At 39.9% G+C, this 26104-nt stretch overlaps 1 protein-coding gene across 1 annotated transcript in view; it reads right to left on the bottom strand.

The window, feature by feature from the left end:
* Window positions 1-668: 668 nt before the first annotated feature.
* EPC2 (enhancer of polycomb 2) overlaps window positions 669-26104 on the bottom strand; it is a 41198-nt gene continuing 15762 nt past the window's right edge. Inside the window, exons 3-14 of the mRNA XM_010713988.3 lie at window positions 20269-20414; window positions 17806-18012; window positions 16935-17083; window positions 16546-16678; window positions 15098-15289; window positions 14667-14756; window positions 13577-13713; window positions 13134-13477; window positions 7247-7383; window positions 5384-5543; window positions 3360-3693; window positions 669-1946 (exon numbers count right to left, since the gene is read on the bottom strand). Coding sequence (XP_010712290.1) covers window positions 1874-1946; window positions 3360-3693; window positions 5384-5543; window positions 7247-7383; window positions 13134-13477; window positions 13577-13713; window positions 14667-14756; window positions 15098-15289; window positions 16546-16678; window positions 16935-17083; window positions 17806-18012; window positions 20269-20414 — 2102 coding nt within the window. The 3' untranslated portion in view covers window positions 669-1873. The remainder of the gene's footprint in view (window positions 1947-3359; window positions 3694-5383; window positions 5544-7246; window positions 7384-13133; window positions 13478-13576; window positions 13714-14666; window positions 14757-15097; window positions 15290-16545; window positions 16679-16934; window positions 17084-17805; window positions 18013-20268; window positions 20415-26104) is intronic.

The raw sequence follows: 26104 nt of genomic DNA, 5'->3' as shown, positions 1-26104 counted from the left end.
CAACATAGATTAAAAGCAGCTCTTCATACAAACATTTAACAGGAAGAATATACTGACTGTATGACAGCAAAAATCATATTTCTACTTATATTTTTTTTAAAATAGAGATGCACAATTTTTTTTCTTTTAGATGTTCTCAAGAAAGCAAAATACTAAACTGCAGTCCAACCAACAACAGCCCTTGGGAAAGAGCACATGTCTAAGCCTATGTCAGCCTTGAGAAGGGTGACAGTTCACAGAATCACGAAAAGGCCTGGGTTGAAAAGGCCCACAGTGCTCATCCAGTCCCAACCCCCTGCTGTGTGCAGGTCGCCAACCAGCAGCCCAGGCTGCCCAGAGCCACATCCAGCCTGGCCTTGAATGCCTGCAGGGATGGGGCATCCACAGCCTCCTTGGGCAACCTGTTCCAGTGCCTCACCACCCTGAGGTTACTCTGGCAGAACAAGCAGCTGTTCCTTACCCTGATTATTTCCAACTCTCAGGTTCCAACTGCAGGATGATCCTTCCCTACCACACACTTTAAGAAACAAGAAATAATCTCATACACCAAAACCTTCCGCAGAATTAAATACAAGCACTGCAAACAAAGTCATCATCAAAAGACCATTCTGTCTGAAATTTACACCTGCATTGCTTGCACGATGTGAAATAAACACATATGCAACGTGTCCATGTTTTGATATGTATTTTTATTTCCCTGCAGTTTTCACTTATCAAGAACAAGTAACAGGGAAAGTTGTCTGAACTAGTGCATAAACAAACATTCTGAAACACCACTACACGTATCTAATTTACAAGAACCGTATAAAAAAAGTCACTAAAACACTACACTACGAAGGTGTCCAACGCTTACAGTCAGACTTTTTCCAACCCGTTACTTGCCTTGTAGCCACAGGAAAACTCTCCAAAATTGAAAAGACGATCTTGCCACAACCCTCCCTCCCCCCCACCACCTGGGATGGCTCGATATCTAGACATCCAATAATTATTGCAATGATATATAATGCAATACATACCTGGTAAAATATCCTTTACGTGGTGTGTTACAGTTTTAAAGCCGGTTAAAATATGCAGTCTTCGGATAAAATGTAATCGGTTGAAAATTTTCTCTTATCTGCACAATTTTATATGTGCTAGATGCATAATTTTCCTAGTCAGTTTTTTTTTCCTGTGTAATTATTTTTTATAAACTGGTATTATAAATAGAAATATACATTCAAAATATATGGAAAAGTGAGTTACTACATTAAATTTGCATGTATCGATCCATCCCTTTCCCCTGCACAGTAATAGAAAATACTATTTTGCCTTGAACTTCATATTTGACAGTGAAATGCCACTAAAGTATTTACCAAAAAGTCCATCTAGTCAAATTGTGAAACAAAATGAACCAAGTGAAAACTTTACATTTCCTTTAGAAAAAAATTACAAGAATTTTGTCTCCTAGCTATGAATCTTTAACTTTTTTTTTTTTAGACACAAAGTTGGATTTATTTGTACAAGATACAAAATGTAAACATGGCAAAATAAATAGTTAAAACAAGTGATGCAGGATCCCATTTCATGCTCATGATCCCATTAAAGAATTATTTTTTAATCCATTCAGTTGCAAATTCAAGTGCAAAAGCATGATGATGAATATCTACTATTCAAGTAACAGAAATAATATTGATGATACAAATAAACTATTTTACAAGGTAGTGATTTTCCCAATTTTACAAAATTTACATTATATATCGACTTAATACACGATATAAGGACAGTCCATTTAGGTCCATTTTAGTTCTCTGTGATCCACAGAGTGCTGTATTTTGCATTCAGTTGGAATATAAATGACTACACCGTTAGCACAGGTTGAGACACTGATTTGAGGTTATGTCACTTCCATTGCTACTGTTGTCTCTGCTATGCCATTTAAACCCAGCCGTTCTGGTTCATGGTTCTCTCTGCAACAAAAGAAGCATTCCATCATTACAGATAGAACACAAATATTTCCTTATGCAATTTCAGTGATCTCTTATAGGCTCTGTGCTATTACACAGCTATGACTTGGATCAAGGACAAACCTTAACACATGCACCAGATAGAAACAGACCATTTAAAACTAAATACTGGCATTTAAGAATTGCTTTGACTCCATTAACACTGCAGTTCCTTCTACAAGATTATTAACAGAGATGATCCAACTTCAATGCATTTAACTATAAATTACCAGCCTAAATAATGGATAATAATAAGAAGTCTCCCGAAGGAGCAGAGTCAAGGTATGCCATTAGGATTTGCATCAACTACCAATTATTCCATTAGTGAATTATTTTTTTTCCCCCCGTTCAGTTTCAGCACCAGCACAAGAAATTCTAATTTCTTTCTGAATTTATTACCATTCCCTGCAGAGGAGCCTTAGGTCTATTCAGCTAAGATGATTCTTTTTCAGGCATATGCTGACTTGACTTGAAACACCTCTCTGACTCGACGGAAACAAGAGCTAAAGGCACTAATGATACAGGAGTACACTTTAAAGCACTTGCTAATTTAAAAACAGCTTTTTCACTCTCTGCACAGTGACTACATTATACATGTGGTTCTCCACCTCAAAAGCTCTTTTTAACGTCTCTAGAAATATCATGAAATAATCCATACTGGATCAAGCTAATGCTCTTTTTCTGCTTTTTAACCTTTGGACAAGTATTTCTTTTTCACTTTTAAAGCATCTTACAATCTAGCAGAGAGCTTTAAAACAGAGCCCGAATATTGTCATTTTCAAAAATATAAGCAACTACAGGCCACTGTCAGTCCTGTGGTATACTTAAGTATTGACTAAGTACTGGTAAATGAAAATAATTATATTATAAATGCATATATAGTAAGATACAGGCTAGCTTATATCTGTTTTCTGTTTTGAATTCAAGATGTGTGTACACGCATGTATGGATAAAATAGATGTGCCAGCCTGCATCTTACATTACAGGTACACAGATCTGCAGAGAGAACATGTGGAGAGTTTGGAACAATCTACTGGCAAATACTGCATAAGAAGGGACAAATAAAAATGGTTAGAATGAAGCCAATTAAACACAATGGAAGATCACCGAAAGTGGTGTGCTCCAAACTGGCAGAAGTTATCTGGGTGTTCATCTGCAGAGAGATAGTATTGCATCAGCTCCTCTCATTTGTCACAGTCGTGCTGGCGATGCCAGCAGCTGGATGTTTTTGTGAGGCTGACACCACACCAACGAATCTCTTAGAGGGGGGGAAATGATTCTATTTTGTGCTCTTACGCAGAGTTGGGCACATCTACAGAGACATTCAGGCAGCCCAAATTTAACTGGAATCTGTGCTCTAACTTGCTCTGCACTTACCTTGCTATACTGCTGATGGCACTGCTAGGAGTTACCTTTGGCACTCTGTCCATACTGGCAGCAACTGTGGCAAGTTTTAAGGCTGTTGGCGATGGTGCTGAAGTCCTTGTGTTAATATGCACATTGACTGGAGAAACAACGCTGACATTATTGAGGTGCACTGCATTAGTCAGGCAAGAATTGTTCATGGGAAGTGTTTGAGGGCTGCTCGTGCACAACGCTGGAATTAAGTGGTTTGTAGTGGTGTGGCCAACTGTCCTTACAAGCTGTACAGCTGAAATCCCTGGGCTGGATGATAAAGCCATGTTGGTGGAGTACAACGTTCTAGAGGTTCCTGTTGCAAAGCAAGTGTTATTAATTAAAAACATGTCCTTTAGATTTAAAGACAAAAGATTAAATCAATAGTAATGCTTTAAGTGTATGAGTCACTGGAATCATCCCTGCGTTACCTGCTTTGAAGATTCAAACAAGTGAAAAGTTTTAGAATTGTTTCCAGTCAAACTTAGGAATATTTTAAGTGGTTTTCTTTGTTTGCTTCATTCACAAAGACATCAGAAGGTGGAACAGATTGTAGTAGCAAAGAGTTTTTATATTTCCCAACTTCATGCATCTCAATTTAGGTGTCTTAAATTAAAGTGCAACATTTCTTATAAAAGTACATCAAATGGGGCACAGCTTAGGCAGGCAACTGCAGAGACTGAGCGAGAATGTTCTGAATTGCCTCCTCCCTTATCTGACTGGCAACACCACGAGGTGCTGGGGACCAGTCTCCCTCAAGGCAAGAGAATGAGGGGTACAGGACCCCTTTCCAGCTTTACAGAGCAGTGCTGTCTGTACTGAAATGGTGGGAAAACTTTAGGTTCAAGTCCTAGCTAAAATCAAGCACAGCGACTCTCAAACCAGTGGTTCTCAGGATTCCTCTTCCTATTCACTGATCTAGTTTTAGGAAAACTGGAACTAAGAACGTTTTTCCCTATTCCTGCAAAAAGCTGTTTTTACTTAATATGTTCTAATTTAAATCTTCCTATCTGAAGCTGGAATGGCTATTTTACATCACTGACATTTTCAGCTTTGGAACAGTAACACAAATCTAATTTTATATGCATATTTGCAATATTTTTCATCAACTGTAAAGCTACTGCTGATACATGGTACATACATACACCTGATCCTGTATCCCTCAAAACATTACACTCTCAGATCTGATATTTCAGCAAGTTACACACAGCTGCCTTTTTCTTTACTGGATCAGTTCCAGTATATTGATTTTATTCAGCTGTGTTGCACTGTTTCTTTTCGTCCCCCCCCTTGCACTTATTTCATCATTAACCCAGCCTAGCAAAAGGTCTATAAAACTAATCACATCATTAGCTGTTAAAACAACAAATTACTATAAAAGCCTTCTACTAGTTATGACAGCCAAATTTCAAAGACCACTTCTCTCAGTAACATAGCAACTGCACCAACATGACTGGCATTGCTGCCTCCTGCCAGGGAGGTTCAGAAACAGAGGTTGGGAGCAAGGCAGTGAATGCCAACTTATGTTGTGCTTGAAAACTGGGAGGAATCTTAAGAGCTATGAAATCTGGAACTTATAGTAACGTCAAAGGAGTTTCTAGAAGTAGTTGATAAGCAGAGTTTTGTTTGAATAAGCAAGTGAGATAACGATTGAAAAACATTGCAAATTTTCTACATTCTTCTTCAAGTACTTGATTTTTTAAGCAACTGGTGCCCTTCTTAAATCTCACATTCACTATCTTTGTAAAATGCTATCAATTATCCCTTTGATTATAAAAGATTAATAGAGGATAAAGCCTACAAAAGAAAATGAAGAATGTTCTTCCAAGGGTGAAAGAGCACTGACAGTTTTTATTACCAAACTGATGCGCATGACATGGCACAAAAATATCTAACAGTAAGACTTAAAACCTTCAGTAGTAGTAAAATATATGATTTTGGAGAAATGAAATAGGATTATTTGGCACTCTCTCTGCACAAGACCATGAGTTTTAAGAAATCATCACCTGAAGGCTGGACAACACCATTAATGTTGTTGTGGCTGGGGGTTTGTTCCTTCGTTGCCTCACTGCGACCAGGAGCAGGTGCACTGACCACTGCGGATGCAGCAAAGTGGGCACTGGCTGAATCAAGTGTTTTTGACATGCAGTCAGAGGTGCTGGAGCCCTGGGGGAATAAAAAAAGTATTTATTTCTTTACAATTATCCAAGTACAAAGTGAAGAACTACATTTGTTAATGCGTTTAAGAAGTTTCCTCCAGGATGATTACTATGGTTGTAAGCTGTCTCCTCTGTCTCTGCACAGAAAATACACACTAACCTCAATCTACAGAACTCTCAGCATTCACAGCACATTCATTCTCATGGAGTAAATTCATACCACAGCATAATCACCTACTGAATTCTGGATGTACAAATGCTCTCATACTTCAGCCTGGAGAAAAGAAGGCTGCAGGGTGACCTCAGCCTTTCAGTACCTAAAGGGAGCCTACAAACAGGAGGGGAATCAACTCTTTGAAAGGGTAGATGATAGAAGGAGAAGTGGTTTGAAGTTGAAGGAGGGAAGATTGAGGTTGGACATGAGGGGAAGTTCTTTCCTATGAGAGCGGTGAGGTGCTGGAACAGCTGCCCAGAGAGGCTGTGGATGCCCCGTCCATCCCTGGAGGTGTTCAAGAATTGGATGGGGCCCTGGGCAGCCTGGGCTGGTATGAAATGGGGAGGTTGGTGGCCCTGCATGTGGCAGGGGGTTGAAGATTCGTGATCCTTGAGGTCCCTTCCAACCCTGGCCATTCTGTGATTCTGTATCACTCTATCATTCTGTGTTTTTTTTTATTAAGGCTTTTCCAAAGATGTTCAGAGCCTCCTAAAAATCCCAAGTTCAGCCATTTTAAGTATGCTAACTTAGAGCTTTACAAAAAAGCACCATCAATAGCCACTACTACAGAATCCCTGATAAGTCAAATTAGAAAACACCTATGGGGAGAGGTAAACAGCACTGGAAACTAGATATAAAATGCTTTAAAAATACCTAGACATCAGCTTTCAGATTTTCTTTATCAGACAACTAAGCTCAACAGAAAACAAATGTTCATCCCTTGCAAGGAATTACAGATGAAAAATGTTTAGAATTCAGAAGTGTGGAGAACTTGGGGAAAGTGGAGGGGCTGGAAAAATCAAGTTAGATACATGAAACTAACATTTTCCTCTTAGAAGTGATGAGTTTTTAGTACTCTCTTGACTTCTGCTCATAACAATGCATTATTACATGAAGTGGTTCTACTAAGAAGTCTCTCTGGAGCACTTCTACACACACACAGCAAGATAAATCCCATGACAATTTGTGTCACTTGACAGAGAACTGGCTGTTTTTACATGGACACAATTAACACATTAACACACGAAGTCTCTTGCTCAACTTCTAAAACAAAGCCATGATATGCTACTAAAACAAGAAAATAAAACCACACACCAAACAAACACACTAGAGGTTTGGGTGTTGAAACTTAAAACATTAGCTGATTCAAAGACAGAAGAAATATGAGAGGTATTTGCACTAGCTACAGCATAAATTATCTTCTAAAGCAAACTGGAAAAGCATTTTGACCAAAACCCATTTTACATTCATTCTAAAACTTTATGTATTTATCAGAGTGTGCAGGCATTCAAGGCCAGGCTGGATGTGGCTCTGGGCAGCCTGGGCTGCTGGTTGGTAACCCTGCACACCGCAAGGGGGTTGGAACTAGATGGTCACTGTGGTCCTTTTCAACCCAGGCCATTCTAGGACTCTGTGATATTTAGCTTATAACAGAGATAAAAGTCACAGTAAGCAAAAAGGAAGACAGGAACACGTGACATTGTCAGGTACAGTACCTGTGCTTTTGGATGTGTCTGTTGCGAGGAATGCTGAGATTGCTGTTTCTGTTGAAGCTGGGCAAGTTGTTGCCTCTGCATTTGAACTAACTGCTGTTGATGTGTCTGAAATTGTTCTTCTGTGATACCCCCTGTTACTACAGAAGAAAAAAGGGAAGCCAGCGTTAAATAGGCCTGCACAGAGCAACCACACCTCAGATGCAAGAATGGGCCAGTGCTGGATAACAAGTGGGTGAAAACACACACTGTGCCAGATGCTTGCAAACATCTTCATACACTGCTACACAACAGAGAGGCCAAGCTAAATTTGTTCATTGTGTTCTTTTAACATTGATTCATAGCTTCCAGTTTTTAAGCAACTTCTATCCTTGGGAGTTTTCTCTCCAATACCTTTAAGCAAAAGCTTATAGAGTTTTTTTTTTTTTTTCTTTTTTTTTTTTTTCTCCTGGAAATCAGGAAAAGTACACCCTAAAAATCACAGCTGAGGAAGAAGTGCACTGGGCTTGACTGGATGTCTGCTCTCACAGTGAACACCTCCAAGTCATTACTTTAAAACTTCCCCTCCTTCAGGACATAAATGCTGCCTTCTTTTCTGACACCAGAACATACTGTGTAAAGGAAGCTTATGTCTAACACTTGAGCACACTTATGTCAGCAGTGAAAAAGAGGTGTTCTGCAGGTGCCGGTGTAAGTGGGTCATATGTATACGTAGTTGGAATACACCAACCTTTACTTGAAAGATTAACAAACTAACACACAATAACAAAGCTGATCTCCATGTCACAAATGTTATGATGTATCACAAATCACTGTTTATATTCATTTAGTGAATGACCTTCTAATTTCACACTTTTCTCCTCCTAAAGGAAATGCTTAAGACTGACCTGAACAGACTTTCTCTATCAATCTGTCTTTCCTTTTAAAACAGATACTGAGTAACATAATGGCTTTGATCACTCGTGAGAACTTGCTTAACACAAGTAGTTACTCCAGCAGTATCACACTTCCAACAAGTATGGAAATGGCAGAGTCAAGAAAAGCAGTTTTCAGTATTCCTTCCCCAACTCAAGTACTGCAAATATGATCAAGTCAAAATACCAGCAGGTGCTCAGTGCTAAACCCGAGCTTTGTGGAGTCAAAGCAACTCTGGAACTAAGTTCTCCCAGGAGCAAGTAAAAAGAGAATTCTCTTTTCAAAGATTCCCATTCACTACATTTCAGCATTCTGAACCACATACTTCGAAGACCAAAGTTGTCATCCATCTCCAACACCTGGAGGAATATCATTCATCTCACTGAGAGACAGTGAGACAACAACATAGAATTGAGCTGTCTTTCAGAGCCTGACTCTTCTATTTCCTAGCTGTAGTACTCACCCTCGTGCTGAAATTCTGAATAAGAGACAAAATGCAGACTGACTTGAGGAATTACATGGGAAATTACTTCTCTACTGCTTCACCATTAACACAAGAGTCAGACTGGCTGAAAGATCACTTAAAAGGTCCAGTGACTTACGTTATTCACCCTATTAGATTCTTGGGATTTTATCATTATTTTCAACATATTCTAAAATAAAAATAAAATAATCAAGCTTTCCTCCCCAGTTAGCCGTACTTAGATCTCCTCAAAGACTCTTCCCTCTTACTACAAGCTCTGAACTCAAAGTTCAGTCAGCTAAACCTGTTAAGCTTCCTCAAAACAGCCTCCCAAAATGTGTTTCGTTACTAAAGGCAACAGAGCCAAGAACAGCATTATGGAACATTACGTATGTATGTAATTCTATTTTTAAGTTCTGAGGCACCAAATTCCATAATGCCTTCTGTTCTGTGCAAGAACGAGTCAATTTCATGCAGATAAGCACCTCAAATGCATTTACCCCCAATTAGCTATTATCTGTCTGTAGTACAGGGGCATTTGTCTCGACTCCAAGTTGCTGACTCAAACTGACCACCACCCAGTTTAGGGCTGGCCTACACGTTACATGCTCTGTCTCTCCTCTCCCAGTTTGACACAGACCAGGAAGCCACAGAACACAGCTGCGGGGTACAGGGCTGATGAGTGCAGCAGCATCTTAATTGCTTCTGCATTCGTACATCTCAGCTCCAGCCAGGCCAGTCAGTACCTATCAGCAGGGATTTACTCAGCCACAATGAACTCTGCTGTTAACCTTATGAAGAAAGCAGATGCTCATTAGCACATCTACCATCATTTCATTTTGCCAAATTAAACAACTGAAGGCTCATAAAGACAAATCCAACTTCTACACAACTCCAAGGCAGCCTTTAAGGTCATGGCCAAGTGCAAGTGTTCTATACTTTTCATTAAAGCTTCTATTGACCAGTATTTCAGTTTGCATTGCTAAATATTAGGATTTCTATTTAAGCATAGTCTGCCTACATCGAAACACTACAAAATACTACAAAAAGTCTACACGAGAGCCTTTTGGTTTCCTCCCCTAGACACCTTTGGCCTAGATTATGATGTCACTGCTCTTAAGAGCTTTAATCAAAGATCATCATTCAGGCTGCCCCACCAGAACAGTACCTCATTAATCTAATTACTTCTCCGTGATATTTAATTCTCAACAGAATACCTCTAAAAAGTAAACGCCTGCTCCACATGGAGAATTCTGTACCTCAGAATGCCATCATCTCCAGTTGTCTTCTGTATCTATGGACACAGTAACTTAGCAGCCAGCTGTCTGAGTGGCTCCCAGGCACTGGCAGCTGACGCAGAGCGTTCTGGCAAATTGCTGAAGATTTTGCCTACAGCCTAATTCTCACTTCAGTTCCACAAGCAAGACAAGTTGCAGTCTAGGAATCCAGCCAGCCAAGCACTACTTTGCCAAAGTAAGTTGTATCATCGACAAGTTCCTCGCAACCTCCTTCATACACTGCTTATCCTCATTTATCATCAGCTTATCTCATTTATTAAACAGAATCCTTCCAGAGCTGGCTTTGGCAAAGAGACCACATGCTTCCCAGGTGCAGCATGTAAGCCTGCTGAAAGTTTACACAACTGATCAAAGTGATACGATTGTTTTAGGGACCTTGTCTCCCTTGTTACAGCACAAGCAAGAGAAAAATTTAGCTTGGAACAGAGGTTCTTTATTCACACACTGATTAGGCACCTTTATGACAAAACCAGTCATGCACTTAAGTCTTTTTTCTGTTTGCACAATGCTTAGCATTGGGGAAATAGTGTAATAATAGTAATAATTGTTTCAGCAAGACAGAAGTGAAAATATAATGTGGAGGTAACTTTAAATACAAATAAGCAAAGTGAGCATCTCCAACTCTTCTCTAAACTAAACAGAAGAACCCAAACAACAAGACTGATCATTCAGTTTAACTACTGTCATTTTTTCCTCCAGAGATTCTTTTATGCTCAAAGGTAAATCTAATAAAATTAATTTCTACAGCCACCTCCCGAAAAGATCTGCCTTAATGAATATGGCACCTATGTCCAGTTAATACACAACCACTTTTTGACCCATCCTTCAAAATTTCTCTCATTACTTACTATGTAGCAAATGTAAAACAGCAGTGCCTCTTTGGCTCAGTTACACAGTAAACAATTTTGTTGCTTTATTGCACCTGACCCTTTAATAGAACTAGTTTTGTAGTCTGAATATGGAAACAAAAAGGTCTTCCTACCCCAAACATTTCCCTGTACAGTGTACTCCAACTGCTGAGTAATCTCTGCTCACATCTAAACAGTCTTCTCACAGATCATCAGGATTACACAAAATAAATTACTGTTCCTCCACAAAGTAGCCTACAGCCACCACATTTTATATATGTATTTCTCTACAGTCTCTACCATCACTAAAATGTCTTTTTTTTTAAACTCCAGAAGCTCAAATCCTAAAGCACGTGGATGCCAGTCTGCAAGCACAAGCTCTCATTGGTTCACCATGTAACATCAACATCTTAGTGCTTTAGTCTTACTGAATTGGCTAACATTCAACAAGAGCCAACCCTTTTTCCCCCACCATACACAGCTTCCTATCGAAACAGAAAGATCCTCCCTACCAAGCCCTTCACTGCTCCATTTTTTATTCATATCTACAGTATGGATATTTCACAAATCTCTCCAACCTTTCTTTCACTCAGACATATCAGCTTCTACCTCAAAATACTCTCCTAGTGTAAGTGGATTCCATCCTCAGGAAAAAAAGTCTCCCCAGAGCAGCATTTAAAGCCCCAAAGTTTTGCACCTAATCCTCAGATAATCTATTGATACTTACATTATCATGAGAAATTCTACAGAAATATCATCTCTGCATGTATCTTTTTAAGCAACTTGCCTTACCTTGCTGTCACCATACCTTTTCATTCAAATAGAAATCCTGCAGTACTATTCGATCATTATACAAAGAGCTATCAGCAAATTCTTTGCTGGTCCATCCTGGCTTACTGTCCACGTTTCACATGCTTAACTCTGACAAACAGCATTCATGTCTGTTGTCTGTATTTGCTCTCACACTGCCTTTCTCAATTCTTATCAATAATCCCACCACACAGAACTGCCCCCTTTCTGTTACAGGTGCAACTCTCCAGTCTTTCAAGCTCTTTACAAAAAAATTATACAAGACATGATCGTGACACGCTGTCTATTCTCTTCACACAGCAGAAAAAAAATATCCTTGTGCAAATCTCTTCATAGGAGAGCACAACAGAAAGGTTGCAATGACTACGCAGCAGCTGACTTTAAAAGAGATGGGCCCCTTCCATATCCACGTGATGTTAATTATGAGATTTAGAATCAGCCTGTAGTGTCACCCAATTACCTTCTTTTACAATACCAAGTTCTATATGCACACAATAGAGTGGGAAAACACTCAAATGCTTGTTGTGCTTGGTAAGAGATCTCCTCTGGCACATCTCCAACCATCCTGCATTTTAAAGAATCATATTCTATATTCTTTCAGTAGTATCAATTTTAACATTGTCACTTGTTTTAAATAAATCACTTGCTTCATATATTAGTCGTATTTGAGACAGCTAATATAAATTTAAAACAATTTTTTGCTGCTGGTTGTTTTTATTCCAAGTTAAGTGATTCTGTATCCAGATCAGCGACAAAGGGTGGACAAAGATCAGAACAGTGTTGCATATATTTGATAGTCTTGTGAAGATTCTACTGTTTTTTTGTTTGTTTGTTTGTTTTGCACTTAAAGCATACATGAATTGCCATCTTGCTCATCTGGAGGTCACAAAACTGAATGGTAAGAGACAGCTGCATTAAGTGTGAGAGTTAGGCATCAATCTTAAAAGAGAAGGAAATCCCCCCCCATCACTCTTCATCTATGCCTGCTGGTTTTCTGATAATCAGCAGAGCAAAGTGTATCACTGTTACAGTAAAAATTTCAACACTGGAAGCCTCCAGATGTCAACTCAAAACAGTTTTGTGCCTCCTTCGTTTCTGCTCAGTGGCCTTACTAATTCACTACTGGTTTCTGGAGATGGTTTAGCAAGATTTAAAGAACTCCAAAAACATCTCTCTGTCTCCACTGTGTTCCACCCACTCGACACCCTCAATAAAACAATGGCTTCTCTTTTACATTCACAAAGAGCATTATTCACTCCTTAAACAAGGTGTGATAAATTACACGTAAGTAATGCTGACATACAAACAGAAGCCCTCCTTCACATCTGGCATGTTTAAGTCCAACACTTTATCATAATTCTATCTAAACTGCAATTAAAGCAGGAGGAAGAGAACTTAAGAAAATCCCTAAGAAATATAGAACAGTTACCCTGTATCATTATAGGGTTTAGTTACACATCATTAGTTAAGGTGGTATCAGTCCAGTTCCAAGAAAAAAATAAAGCACCAGAACTTTGTATTTTAAGTTCTGTAAGAATTCAAATCCTTCTGCCTACCTGATATGCCGTTCTTGCTGGTGTTCAATAAAGCTACAGATGCTGCAGAAACTCTTTTATTATTCACAGTCTGCCCTGGTTTCCTTGAGGTACATTCTTCACTATCGCTGTCCTGTAGATTTAGTAGCCTTGGCTGAAAACACTGCAGTCGACATGATCTGATATTGCTTAGTATTTCAGAAAGGGACAGTCTGTTTTCACAACGTTTATTGGAAGCATTGGTCCGTGAGAAATTAGAAGAAAAGTCTAAAGTCTGGGAAGAGCTTGAAAAACTGTTCAGCATTTCTGGGTCAATCTGTCTCAAGACAGGATCATGTTCTGTGGATATTCGGTCCATTATAACCCTGATGTAAAAAGATGGAAAAAAAATGTTAATTATGTTTCTTATATACATGCTTTTATAATTTGAAAGGAAACAAAAAGTAAAAATAATGCAGTCTTACCTTCCACCCCTGCCAACTCGTCTTCTTGCAAATCCTATACACCTTCTTGGAATTGTAAGGGTTGTAAGGCAATGCCTGAACCTCAGTTTATCCAATTCTGAATTTTCATATGAAGAATTAGTTTGGTCCAAACGAGGCTGCAAAGAATAAAGGAAAGCCCATTTTGCACATTCCTGAAAATATGAAGTAGTCTGTGGTGTTCTCTAAGTGATCACAGTAGCATGGCAGGAACAGAAGCAGATGCCAGAACGCATCTGAGCTGTGCAAAAAACTTACAGCACAGCTTGTGGGAGATGCCTGTGCTCTAAGCTGAGTACTCAGGGAGACTGTTTGGGCTTCTGGAGAAGACAACCTAGCAACTAAGTTCCTTCTCCAGTGAGTTACAGGCAGCCTTAAAGACTACACAGTTAGAAAACTTATTTTATCATGTAACTTCACTTCTCTGGTGGGAAGTGAGCTAAGTAAAACCAGATCAAGCACATTATATTGTTTCTGTTGGTCCTCCATAGACAACAGCTTCCCATCCACAAACCCCTACTCATAAGAAGTTTCACTATCAGTGGTTCTGAAAAGACGATGGAATGTTTAATCAGACTTTCTTCTCTGCTCACTGCTACAATTGCAGTGTAACATTCTTCCAACATATTCACAGCTTACAATAATTCAAAAGAAAGATTTAACTACACAGAAAAATCCTTAACAGGTTAAATCTCTTTGCTTTTACAACCAGCTCCAAACAATGCCCACGTCTGAGAACTAGAACAAGTAGCAACCCAGGAGCTTTATAAGCTGGGAACAAAGGATGCGTTAGGAAAACCAAGGAGAATGCATGGAGCGGGTGGGAGTCCTCCCATTCAAACAGTGGCTGAATTAGGCTGCTGTGCTTTGTGTTACCTTCAGGAAGTCAGAGGAACAGGACAAGGAGAAATATTCTTGTGGAAAAACTCAAAGATTTTCTTTGTAGTCACCAAATCATCAAGGTTTTCATAAAGTGGGACTAAAAGAACTATTCCATTAACAACATGCCAATGAAACCAAGAACAGAACCAAAAGCACCCGACACACTAAATGCAACAGCAGATAGCCTTACAGCATAATACTGGCATCCTGCTCTTCTCCTGAAAGCACAAGGTCCATCAGGATCATTTTCCTCTTCTGCTTCTGATACCGGTGAGGGTACCTAAGCGAAAAAGCAAAGTTATTCTTTCAACTGCCATAGGTATATAATACAGATATTAAAACATACGATTAATTATAGTAATCAATTGACTAATAGGGTAAAAATGTATTTTTATACTAGTTTGCATTTCATATATTTTATAAATATTGGTTTATATAATACAAAGTTCTCCAAAACATGGTTTGGAAGATGAAACAAACTGAAATAGCTTCTGAAAATGTCTTGCACACAGACCAACTGTCCAACACAGTAATTCTCCATTTCAAGCTATACTGTCCACATTCCAGACAGCTGAGTTCTCCATTTTCAGTAGGCTAAAAGAAATCATAACAGACTGTTACCTGTGGGAACTCATCTTCATCTGAGCTGTGGAAGTCATACTGCTTGATATCACTCTTGTTGATAACAGGCAAGGGCTCAGCAGAGGGCTGTTGAGCAGTTACCACACACTCCATTTTCGGTTTCTTCAGATATTTCTTCTTCTGACGTACAACATCTGATATCTCTTCCTTTAGAGATGAATGATGAGGATGCTGGTTGTGAAAAACAGAAAGAGTTCCAATAAATAAAAGCACGTAATTAATGTTGTTTCTTCACTTCATGCCTTAGAAAAACATGACTGCTCATCTTCCAGGGCCTCTGTCCACTGGTGCAGCATGTTGAGAATTTCAGATACAATGTAAAATTTACTCAAAACATCTGAAAACCTCAAAACTTTACTTCCAATTATCTTTATGGAAGTTTATTAGCATGAAAGCTTTCAGTTTACTATGTGACTACATTAAGGGGTTCCTTTCTTTTCATCACCCTCAGGATACTGTCATTGGAAAGTCTACTCAATTACTTTCTGAGGTCTCAGTTTTCTATGCCAAGAAACTACAGCTTAATTGCTCAAATCTGTTCACAAGAAACATTCTATGTTTTTCAGTTCTCACATGGCTTATGTTTCTTGTAAGATTTCATGCTACTAGCTTTTGCAATGTTTTTATTTAATTTCTAAGATTTTGCTAACAAATCCTCTCCAGCAAGCAAGCAAGCAACTGCAGCAATATTAAACTGTTATTTGAACACAAATGTTTTACAACTTCAAAGCTCTCCAGTTAAAGATTGCTTCCCCTTCCAAAATTTTCAATTAATGAGTAAAAGTCAGAAGTTCTTTGAAAAGCTCTTTAATTTTTCCCCAAATTACCACTTGTCATTAGCTGTCTGACTGAAACTAACTCCAGTTCAGCTTCATAAAGCAGAGATGAGAAACAGCAGGCGCAATTCCCAGCAGAGAAGTGAGGGCAGGGATCTGTACCACAGTCAGTGACCACTGGGTGTCGCAGCTGCTAAATACAAGCTTCAAAAGGGCTTCAACTCCCCAGCTTTACAGATGAGCATTTTTTAGCACTTAAACAATTAGCTCCTAGAATCCTCTAGCATTCTTGCTGTAAATCAGCAATCAGACTGTCTTTGCACAGAGGGCTAACCAATACTCATGGACAACACTACAGGAAAAATGCAGCGTTCTAATCTCTTGTCAATGGGGAAAAAAAAAAGTAATTCACTGTTTGCCATCTCAGTGTTGTCCTTTTACACACTTACAGCATTGGCGTTCGCATCACCTTAGCAATGGAAGGGACAAAACTGTGAGAAGAAAAATGAAAGCTACCACAAAGCTTAAAACTTAGCTGAGAAAAAAGCTAAATGTTAAACACAGCAAGCATATCAATCTGCTAAGCAGTTTTCTAATGCAAACACCTGCAGGGTACAGGTAACAGGAGACTTGAAGCAGAAGGAAGATTACCTTAATTTTACATTCTTGAACTTTGTGATGATTTCCATTATGAAGAGTGGATGCAGTTGTGCTCATTTCCTTTTCAGGTCTGTTAAGCTTCACTTCATTGAGAATTTCACCTCCATAATCACCCAAATGGTATCTTTAAAAAAAAATAATTAAAATATAATAGTGCATTTCCACTGGCAAACATCAGAGCAACAAAGAAAAGGCAAAGAGGCTGCATAAAAGCCCTTCTGTTTTAGCTTCTCAAGTCTACATATGCAGTATATGCCTTCAGCCATGCATGTGTGCAGAGACAAGCACCTATACAGGAATAAGTCACAGGAGCTGTTTTCAAATCTATTTAATGAAAAGTAAAACCTTAGAGTTCTAAGTGACATCATTTGCAAGCTTACCTTTTCTCTACAACTTCCAATGTTAAATGCAATAACTCGCGTTTTGTCTTCTCTCTCCTCTTAATCATCTCCAAAATTGTTATGGCTCTGCTGAACTCTCTTCTTAATTTCAACATCTTCTCATAAGATGCCTCATCATTCTTTCGATTCTGTTGAAAGATTAGGCAAATTTTATGCCAAAAGCAAAACCCAATGGGCATAACTAGCACCAGTCCAGCAAAAAAAAAAAAAAGTTACATAATGCTGCTCAGAGTGAGAGTCAATGAGATCAGGATGAACTTGTCATAATGCCCAATCTAGTTGGGTTAGACAGCACAAAAAGCAAAAGAAAATCTTTTAAGTTGAAAAGGAACTCTTCAGTCATTGTCCCCATGTTCTCTCATACTCAGATTGCATCCCAGCCCAGGGGCAGCTCGTCAGAAGGAGGAATTCAGGACTTTGTGTCTAAAGGTTTTCTTTAACCTTGTTTCTGCACACGATAAGGTTGTGTGCATCTACATACACGTCTGTAATTATTCAGCATTCTATATCAGGCCTCCTAGATAATGCTACAGAACCTGAATTATTTACTAGATGGTAAATGCATGAGAGATTTCCCCTCTTCCACCGAAGCAACATGCAAGCCTATAAATTACCCTTGGACTTCCAGCCTCCCAGGAAATTGTCACATTGTAGATAGACACAGAAAATGGACACATTACAAACTGACTACATCATTTAACAGATTTGAAACTGAGGTGGGTCCTCCAATATTGCAACTATTGATACAGACAAACAATTGTATCAATAACTGCAGATAGCATCGCACTGATTCTGCTGGAAAGAAATCAAAATGGCTCCTAGCCATGTAGGATTGAAAATGGCAAGTTACCTTTCTTGTCTGCATCTTCTCAGTCCTCCTCCGAAAGGCAACATAAGGGTCGTTGTTGGTGGAGCCATCCCTCTTTTCCTGTTTGATCTGGGGGATGAGGGACGGCCCTCTGCAATTCTTACGCTTTCTTACCCAGTAGTCATATACAGCCTTAATAAGGTAGTCATCCTCATTTAGCAGCAATTTAGCTTCCTGAAGTGTAACGAGCTGAAAGAGAAAACGTGAAGGGCTCAGTTGAGATGGGGTAAAGCAAGGAGAAAGTCTCTGCATGTTCAAATGCCTTGCACACTTTCTAAATAAACTTGATCCTTTTCTAGCACAAGGCAGAAAAGAGTACTCATCTAAATCCAAATATTTAAGCCACCAATTGACTGTCCTAACTTAAACAAACAGTCCCTGATTTTTCTGGATCAGCACGATCAGCTCTCAGAACCCTTTCACAAATCTACAACTTCATCTACTCTTCATGAAAATACTCAATCACTTCTGATATCATTACAAGCACAGGGCTTAAATTACTTACTATCAAATCATAATCTGAAGACTAATCACTGACTTTTCTTTCTTTTTCCTAAATAAAGGGGAAAATTCTTACTGGTGAGACATTATTAACATCTGATTGCTTGCAGTTTGATACTGTATACAATAAAGACCCCTTCAGTGAAATCAAAATATGTTCTAAAGCAAATTGCTACCATATCTTTCCCCAAAATAATGTTTACTCTGTGACAGAAAAGGACAATGACCTTCCATATTTATCACAACCCAGGGATACACAGACATTCATTTCTTACACAAGTTATTTCAGTGGGAGGCAGTTAAAACACAGGTTAATTAAATAATTACATTCTTGTCATGTTATATTTCTATATTGAAATCATATCTAGTAAATGTAAAAGTAACCACTGAGTAACCAACACACGAGTTTAACACATTCAGATCTTAAACTAATTAATTAAATAATAGAAAATAATAGAGATTACTTAAAAGAAGCCTGACAGAACTTCACCTTCACCATAGTATGAAGAATACAAAAAATAAATTTGAATTTCAACTTGCAGTTTTGCAAACAGTATTTCAAACTATGTTAAACCCTATCTCTATATTAAGATCATCAGAAAAAGAAACAATACATTTAAGAAAAATAAGGACATCCTAAGTCTAACCACTGCTTCTATGGAAGTAGTAGTTGTAGCCAGATTAAAACAAAACCCAATCTATAGCAGAAATAGAACTAAAAAAAAAGGACCTGCTTATGGAGGTGGGTGAGAGAAAAGGAGGCACCTAATCCCCTGTACTTATGACAACATGCAGTGTTACAGCAATCCTGCATCTGTCCTAATGAGAACAGACATCAGTCTGGTTAATCAAACCAGTCTTCCGGTTCTTGAATTTAACTTCATTACTCAAGCAGTCAATAACGAAAGCAACATAAGGAGAAAACATGAAAAGTGTAAGCAGTTGCTTTAACTGAAAGCCAGGACAGAGGTATCAACAGCAAACTCTAAACGATCCAAGTGCCACATACTCAACATGCATCATTCAGTGTATTTGACAATTTTTTCTTCACATCCCATCTTCTTCACACAGTAACATCTCTTTACCCAGCCCTCACTGAGCTCTCCAAAAGAGGCAGAGAACACCAGATCTTGCCTCTTACAATGTAACTCCAAACTACATCAGGTTAAGCAACTGTGGCAGAGCTACAAATCCTGCAGTAGATGTTTCACTCCTTCATAATGCCCATCTTGCTGAGAAATAACTTACTATTTCAAGCTTACCTGTCAGAACCTGGTCCTTCTCATGTAGTTTTTGAGCCATGTTTTGGCTTTAAAGACCCTTCTCCACACAGTGGTCTCCTGGAACACCTCAAGAACTTAACTACTAAAATATTAGCCTCCTTGTGATAAAATAATTGGCAATTCATGCTTGCTCCTAGAGCATAGCTTCCTTTCTTACATCACTGCATTTTATACCACAAGGGTCCAGTCTCAACAAAGGTTTTGCTTCACTGTCTGTGCTTCTAACCTTCAAACTGAAGACAATGCCCACTGTGCCAAGCAAAAAAAAAAAAAAAAAAAAAGGATTTGGATTCTGATATGCTCATATGTGTACACCTACCAACCACTGTCAGCTTCTTTCATGCCAATATAGGTGAAAGCAGATACTTTCAGTTGTCCCCTTCTAATATATCATGGATGGGAATTAGAATTTAAAACCATCTCCTCCTATTGCCACCACACACACACACACACCCCCCCACAACTCCTTCCCTCCCCCTATTTTCCTGCTACCAACAGTGACAATAAGTGACAGCAGTGCAGTTTCTGTATGCTTGCAGTCACACAAGCATACTTCTCCAGTTAGCAGCAAATAAATAAAATTGAAAAATGAATGAGAACCACTCAGCCAGAAAACTCACAGGTGAGAATACTTTAGCCATTTCTTAACATAGCAAAATACCTGACTAGAACTGGCTTTTTCAAGTCTGTCAATCATTATTTCAAACTGCAGTGGCTTGATTTCCATCTTCCGATTTAGTCTGTTCAATAAGGTTTCATCCTCAGAGTCCATATCATAATCTGGCTGTTCATTGTCCAGATTAAAGGCTGAAACAAAAACACACAGGCACAAAACAAGTGAATACAGAAGCATGCATCCAATAGTCAGAAATAAAAAACATCATCAATCAAATTAGCAGATCTCCACCATGACACTTCTCTCTTTTTGCTAGAAGTGCGCCCCCATAAAAGCATTAGAATAGTATTTAGAAGTTTCTTGTCTTTGTCTTCCTATGTAAGGGCAAGTCTTGTTCTCTTTTTATGTGGTTTGAAAGGCAGAAAGAAAATAAAGGTTGTTTTCTTACAAAAACTATCATAGGAGCATACAAATTTTAATATCTCTTTGCAAAATAAAAGCAAAAATGCTTTTTAGTGATATTATAATGCAACTCCTCTACAGTAAGCTCCTTAACAATTAAGATCATTTTTAGTCAAATCTCATACTTACAGAAAAGTATTTAAGTTCCAATACAATTCATTGCCCACTTTAAAGCAACTCAACTAAATAACGTTACTAAAATATTTAATAAAGTAAACTTGTTTCAAATACAACACTGTGTAAAATCATAGAATGGCTGGGGTTTAAAAGGAATCTCAGATATCATCTAGTTCCAAGTCCCTGCTGTGTCAGGACTGCCAACCACTAAATTAGACTGCCCAGGAGCCCATCCAGCCTGGCCCTGAGTGCCTCCATGGATGGGGCACCCACAGCCTCTCTGGGCAGCCTGTGCCAGCACCCCACCACCCTCTGAGTGAAGAATTTTTCCCTAACATCTAACCTAAACCTCCCCTCTTTCAGTTTCAATCCATTCCCCCTCATTCTATTGCTATCTACCTGTATAGAAAGTCGGTGCTCCTCCTGCCTGTAAGCTCCTTTCTGGTACTGGAAGGTCACAATGAGGTCTTCCCACAGCCTTCTGTTCTGCAACTTAAACAAGCCCAGCTCCCTCAACTTTGCATCACTGGAGAGGTGCTCCAGCTCTCTGATCATCTTCATGGCCCTCCTCTGGACCTACTGCAAGAGCTCTGCATCCTTCTTGTGCTAGGGACCCCACACTCTAGATAGGGCCTCATAAGGGCAGAGTAGAGGGGGACAATCTCCTCCCTCACCCCACTGCAACCCCTCTGTTGACGCAGCCCAGGTTACTGTTGGCCTTCCAGGCTGCAAGTGCACACCGCTGGCTCGTGCCACTTTTCATCCATCAGGACCCCTAAGTCTTTCTCTGTAGAGCTGTTCTCTAGGAGCTCATCTCCCAGTCTGTATTCATACGTAGAATTGCCCCAACCCAAGTGCAACACCCCACACTTGGCCTTATTGAACCCCATTAGGTTCTCATGGGCCCACATTTCAAGCCTGTCCAGGTCTCTCTGAATGGCATCCCTTCTTTCTATTGTATTGACTGCGCCACTCAACTTGGTGTCATCAGCAAACTGCTGAGGGTACACTCAAATCTTATAGTCCAAGTCACTTACAGACATTGAAGAGCACAGGGCCCAAGATGGACCCCTGGGGGACATCACTTGTTACCAGCCTGCACCTGGACATAGAGCCACTGACAACAACCCTCCAGCTACAGCCATCCAGCTCATTCTTTATCCACTGAACAATCCACCCTTCAAATTCATCTCTCTTCAATTTAGGGATAAGAGTATGGTACAGGATCATATCCACAATGTTGCACAAGTCCAGTTAGATGATATTATTTGCCCTTCCTTGGTCCACTGATGCCATCACTGCAGCACAGAAGGCCACCAGATTGGTTGGGCACGAGCTGCCCTTGTGAATGCTAGACAAATACTGATGGGAAGTCAGGTATTGCTTTTTCTCCAAAACCAACTCAATTCTAGATACACAGAATCATAGAATTGCTCAGGTTGGAAGAGACCCTGAAGATTATCAAGTCCAACCTAACCATACTCCCTAACTCTAACAACCCTCTGCTAAATAAGAACACGAATCTTTCTGTATTCTACAAACAGTGTGCTCCTGACCTTACAGCAAGACTCCTCTTTTTATTACAGATCACCCTATTCATTCTCCACAGTTAGGCAACGTTTCTGGTCCTAAGAAAAGCAGAAGTATCATTCAGCTATCATAGCAGACATTTCACAAAGAACATGAGAAAATCCTGAACAACAATAGATCTTATTAGGTGCAATTAAAGTTTCATATCCAAATTCTGACAGGTGAAATACTAACTACAACACTCCAAATAATTCAACCAACAAATTACTGTATTAACAGCATTGAAGCTTTATGGACATATATTCTGTGTGTATTAGACAACAAACCAAAGCCCCATCTTATCTCCTTCTTCTTAAGTCACGGCTGTATCTCAGCAACAGCTTTGAGGAACTCTGCACCCAAGCTTCCGGGTGCAATTTGAGGCGATGCAGGTAACAGCAGAACCATGAGAATAATGCTAAAAAATAGCTTCAAAGCAAGTCAGAGCATTCATGGTTCCATGTTCATATGGTACAGACAGTAACTACTACACAGTAACATATTCCTTCTACACAGACCAGCCCAAGAGTGCTCCTTCTCTACTTCCATGCAATGACTTAGCTTTAACCACTGCCAGCATGTAAAACAATTTATTAGTCTTGCACAAAAGCTGAAGATGGACTCACGCTCAGATACAACATGTCAGAAGTGCCAGGCAGCAATCCCTTACTGCTTTCAGCTGTCAACTGCTACCTCCCTTCACTGTACTAATTCTGAGTAGCACTTCATCAGAAGACTTCTCTGGCTCAACACATACTGTAAACACACTCTAAAAATATATTCCAAGAAAATAATATTACTACTACTGCAGTACAACTATGTTTTAATTGGACTATTAATAGCGTTAATTCAGTGAAGTGGCCATCACATGGTACAAAGGCACATTCCACTGTCACTGTGTCACTATTCTGTCCTGGTCTAGTATTAAATAAGGAGGTTGGTGGCCCTGCCTGTGGCAGAGGGTTGGAGATTCATGATCCTTGATGTCCCTTCCAACTCAGGCCATTCTGTGATTCTATAGGGCATACGACCCACCCCCCCCTGCTCTTCACTGAGTTCCAGGAGTCCTGCCCTGGCAGCTGATGCTCCCCCTGCCATCGATGCCCCATACCGCACTCCCCCTGCACTCCACTCTGGACTTTGATGGCCTCAACTTGCTGCTTTCTCCAAAAAGAAAACTGCAAAAGTTCCCCTGAGCCTACAAAACAAACTCAATCCTAATGTGCAGCATAAAAACCACACTCAAGCAATCCCACTTAAGAGAGATGGCCCAAGTTTTCCAGAGAGGATATCTGTGCTTTGTGAGGGCTCTCCAAGCACTACAGCAGGTCTATGCTTTACAAGCTGTGTTGACCCATGTTTCCACAGATTATCTCAGAAGGCCCAGAAACCCATGAGAGCCCAGAAGAGGCACTGCTTGTTTACCCTAAGGCACAAAAACGCCCAGCCCATTACCTGTCAGTAGACAAGCCAGTAATTCCTTGTAAACAAAATGGTAAGTCAACTTTTTTCTTAAACCAGAGCATCAGTGAGCATGGGGAGAATTGTGACAGAGAGATGCTGTTCACCTGTAAGTTGGGAACACTGCTTGTAAACCTGCCCTCATTTCCTCACTGAGGAAAGAAAGAGTTGCTGGAAATTCCTGAGCCATGCATGTCCCAATCACTTGGCAGACGTGTTCAGCTCTGGGAGATGTGAATGGCTTTCTGCTAAGGGAGTGAGCTGAACCCATTTGTAGATGTATCCAGCAATAAGCAGGACCAGCTGGAGGCACGTGAAGCAACCAGAAGTGCAGAAGGAGGAAAATCAGACCCTCCTCCTTTGGCTGTTACACTGGCTCATCAGCTGTGCAACCACTGGTGAAATAACATGTCAAATCCACCTAACTTCACAAATAATTTGCTGATAAAATCTCAGCACTCATTTCTGAGACCTGATGGATTAAAAAAAAAAAAAAAAACTAAGTGCTGGAAAACAAGAAATAATCATTAAAAATCCCACAAAAGCAAAGCTCTACACCATAATCTCCACAAAAATATTCTGACATAATCAAAATGACAAGATACAGAAGATAAAAGGTATCCAATATGCACTTGTCAGGAGCAGTGAATAAATCTAGTCTCATTTTGCTCCACAAAAGCATATGGGTAATGTCAGAGCAGCAGTAGCCCGTGCCACACACACTGCCTTTCATACGTTCTACCAATACTCTTCTTCATCAGGCACTGCTTCTCACACTGTTTATCATGACCTGTGCTTACCAACACAGCTTAGTTGAAACGAAAGGGAGGTTACATGGAGGCCACAGGTTAATGATGCTGAGGCAATGGAAATAACAACTGCATTCCAACAGAATGTATGATTATCACTCTTCAGCTGCTGCATGCAATCACAAGGAGTTAATTAACCCCCAGCTAGCTTGCCACAGCTCTGGGATGCTCACAGAAGCACCCTCTCTCCCTCAAGTCTGCCCACTGCTGCTCTTTCAAACACACTTAGTGACATCCTTACTCCTTATTTTTGCTTTTTCCAAGCACAGAGCACACTGCATTGGTTCCAGGAAAAGCCTGTTTCAACCTGGAGCTACCCTCAATACACAGGTGTTGAGTTGCCCAATGTGGTCACTCATCACTCTGCATTTCTGCACCTGCCATAGCAACAGATGCAGCTGCTCATTAATGCCTACAGAAGTTTGTGGAGAACTAGCCTCAGTCCCAGCAAGCACAGTATTTCAGACACCCTGCTAGTGGCTGGCATTTTAGAACCAACCAATGTGACAGTTCACAGTTACGAGCCAACTTTCTACAACCCTTTTTTCCTGGTAGTTCTTGAGAGATTCTTGTGGCTGAGAAATGAATGTTATTTTCCTACTCCAAAGCATCTGTCCCTCCCCGCACTGCATGTTTATACACTGCACTGAAGGGCCTTCATGATCCTATCACTAAGCCTTACCTCAAATAAACATTCAGAACTTGTTGGCTTGCTAATTGCTGTTGCAAAACTACCATCCTAGTTTACACCCTTTGCCACTGCAACCACTCCTGATGACAGTAACTTTCACAGAGGGATTGGCTTTTATTTACTTGAGCTCCTCTACATACTAAGCTCATTTTAAACTATGGAAATGCAATTTGTTTAGAAGTTAAATTACATAAAATAGGGGTTAGTGTAGCTAAATTATCTAATTCAGTTTACTTAAGAAAATTAAGGCTGTGGTTCAGCAGTCATTAAGCTGACCTAGGTGTGAGTTGCAACTAAACCAAGCGCTTCCACCAGCTTTCCTCCCCAGCAGCCATGAGTTCCTTCACATTCCTTGCACCAACCTCACCAACCACATGCTGAGCCAAGCCAGAGACATGAGAAACCCACAAGTCCACCTAACCAAAGCAAACCAAAGATAAGCCTACTGCCAGATCTGCTCCTGGGTTAGCTCCCCCAGAGCACAGCTGCTACAAGGAGGGTGCTGGCATTAAGAACAGAAGAGCAGCACTGATCCTGTTGGCAGCAAACACATCTGTGCTGACCAAATGCAAATAAAGAACCACATCATGGTAATTATATCCAAAGTAGTTAACAAAGCAGCAAACCACCACCTCAACAGCAGGCCTGTCTGTAACACTGGAATGAACTAGAGCTTCCAGTGCTCCCCACCTGCAACACACAGCTCTGCAGGCAGGTACCACGCAAATACCCACTTTACATGTTGGGCTGCAGTCCCTAAAATGTGGAATGT

This window comes from Meleagris gallopavo, chromosome 7 (assembly GCF_905368555.1).
Source record: "Meleagris gallopavo chromosome 7, MGAL_WU_HG_1.1, whole genome shotgun sequence".
NCBI lineage: Eukaryota > Metazoa > Chordata > Aves > Galliformes > Phasianidae > Meleagris > Meleagris gallopavo.
Note: the sequence above shows the minus strand (reverse complement) of the source record. Positions and strands in the feature narration are given on the sequence as shown.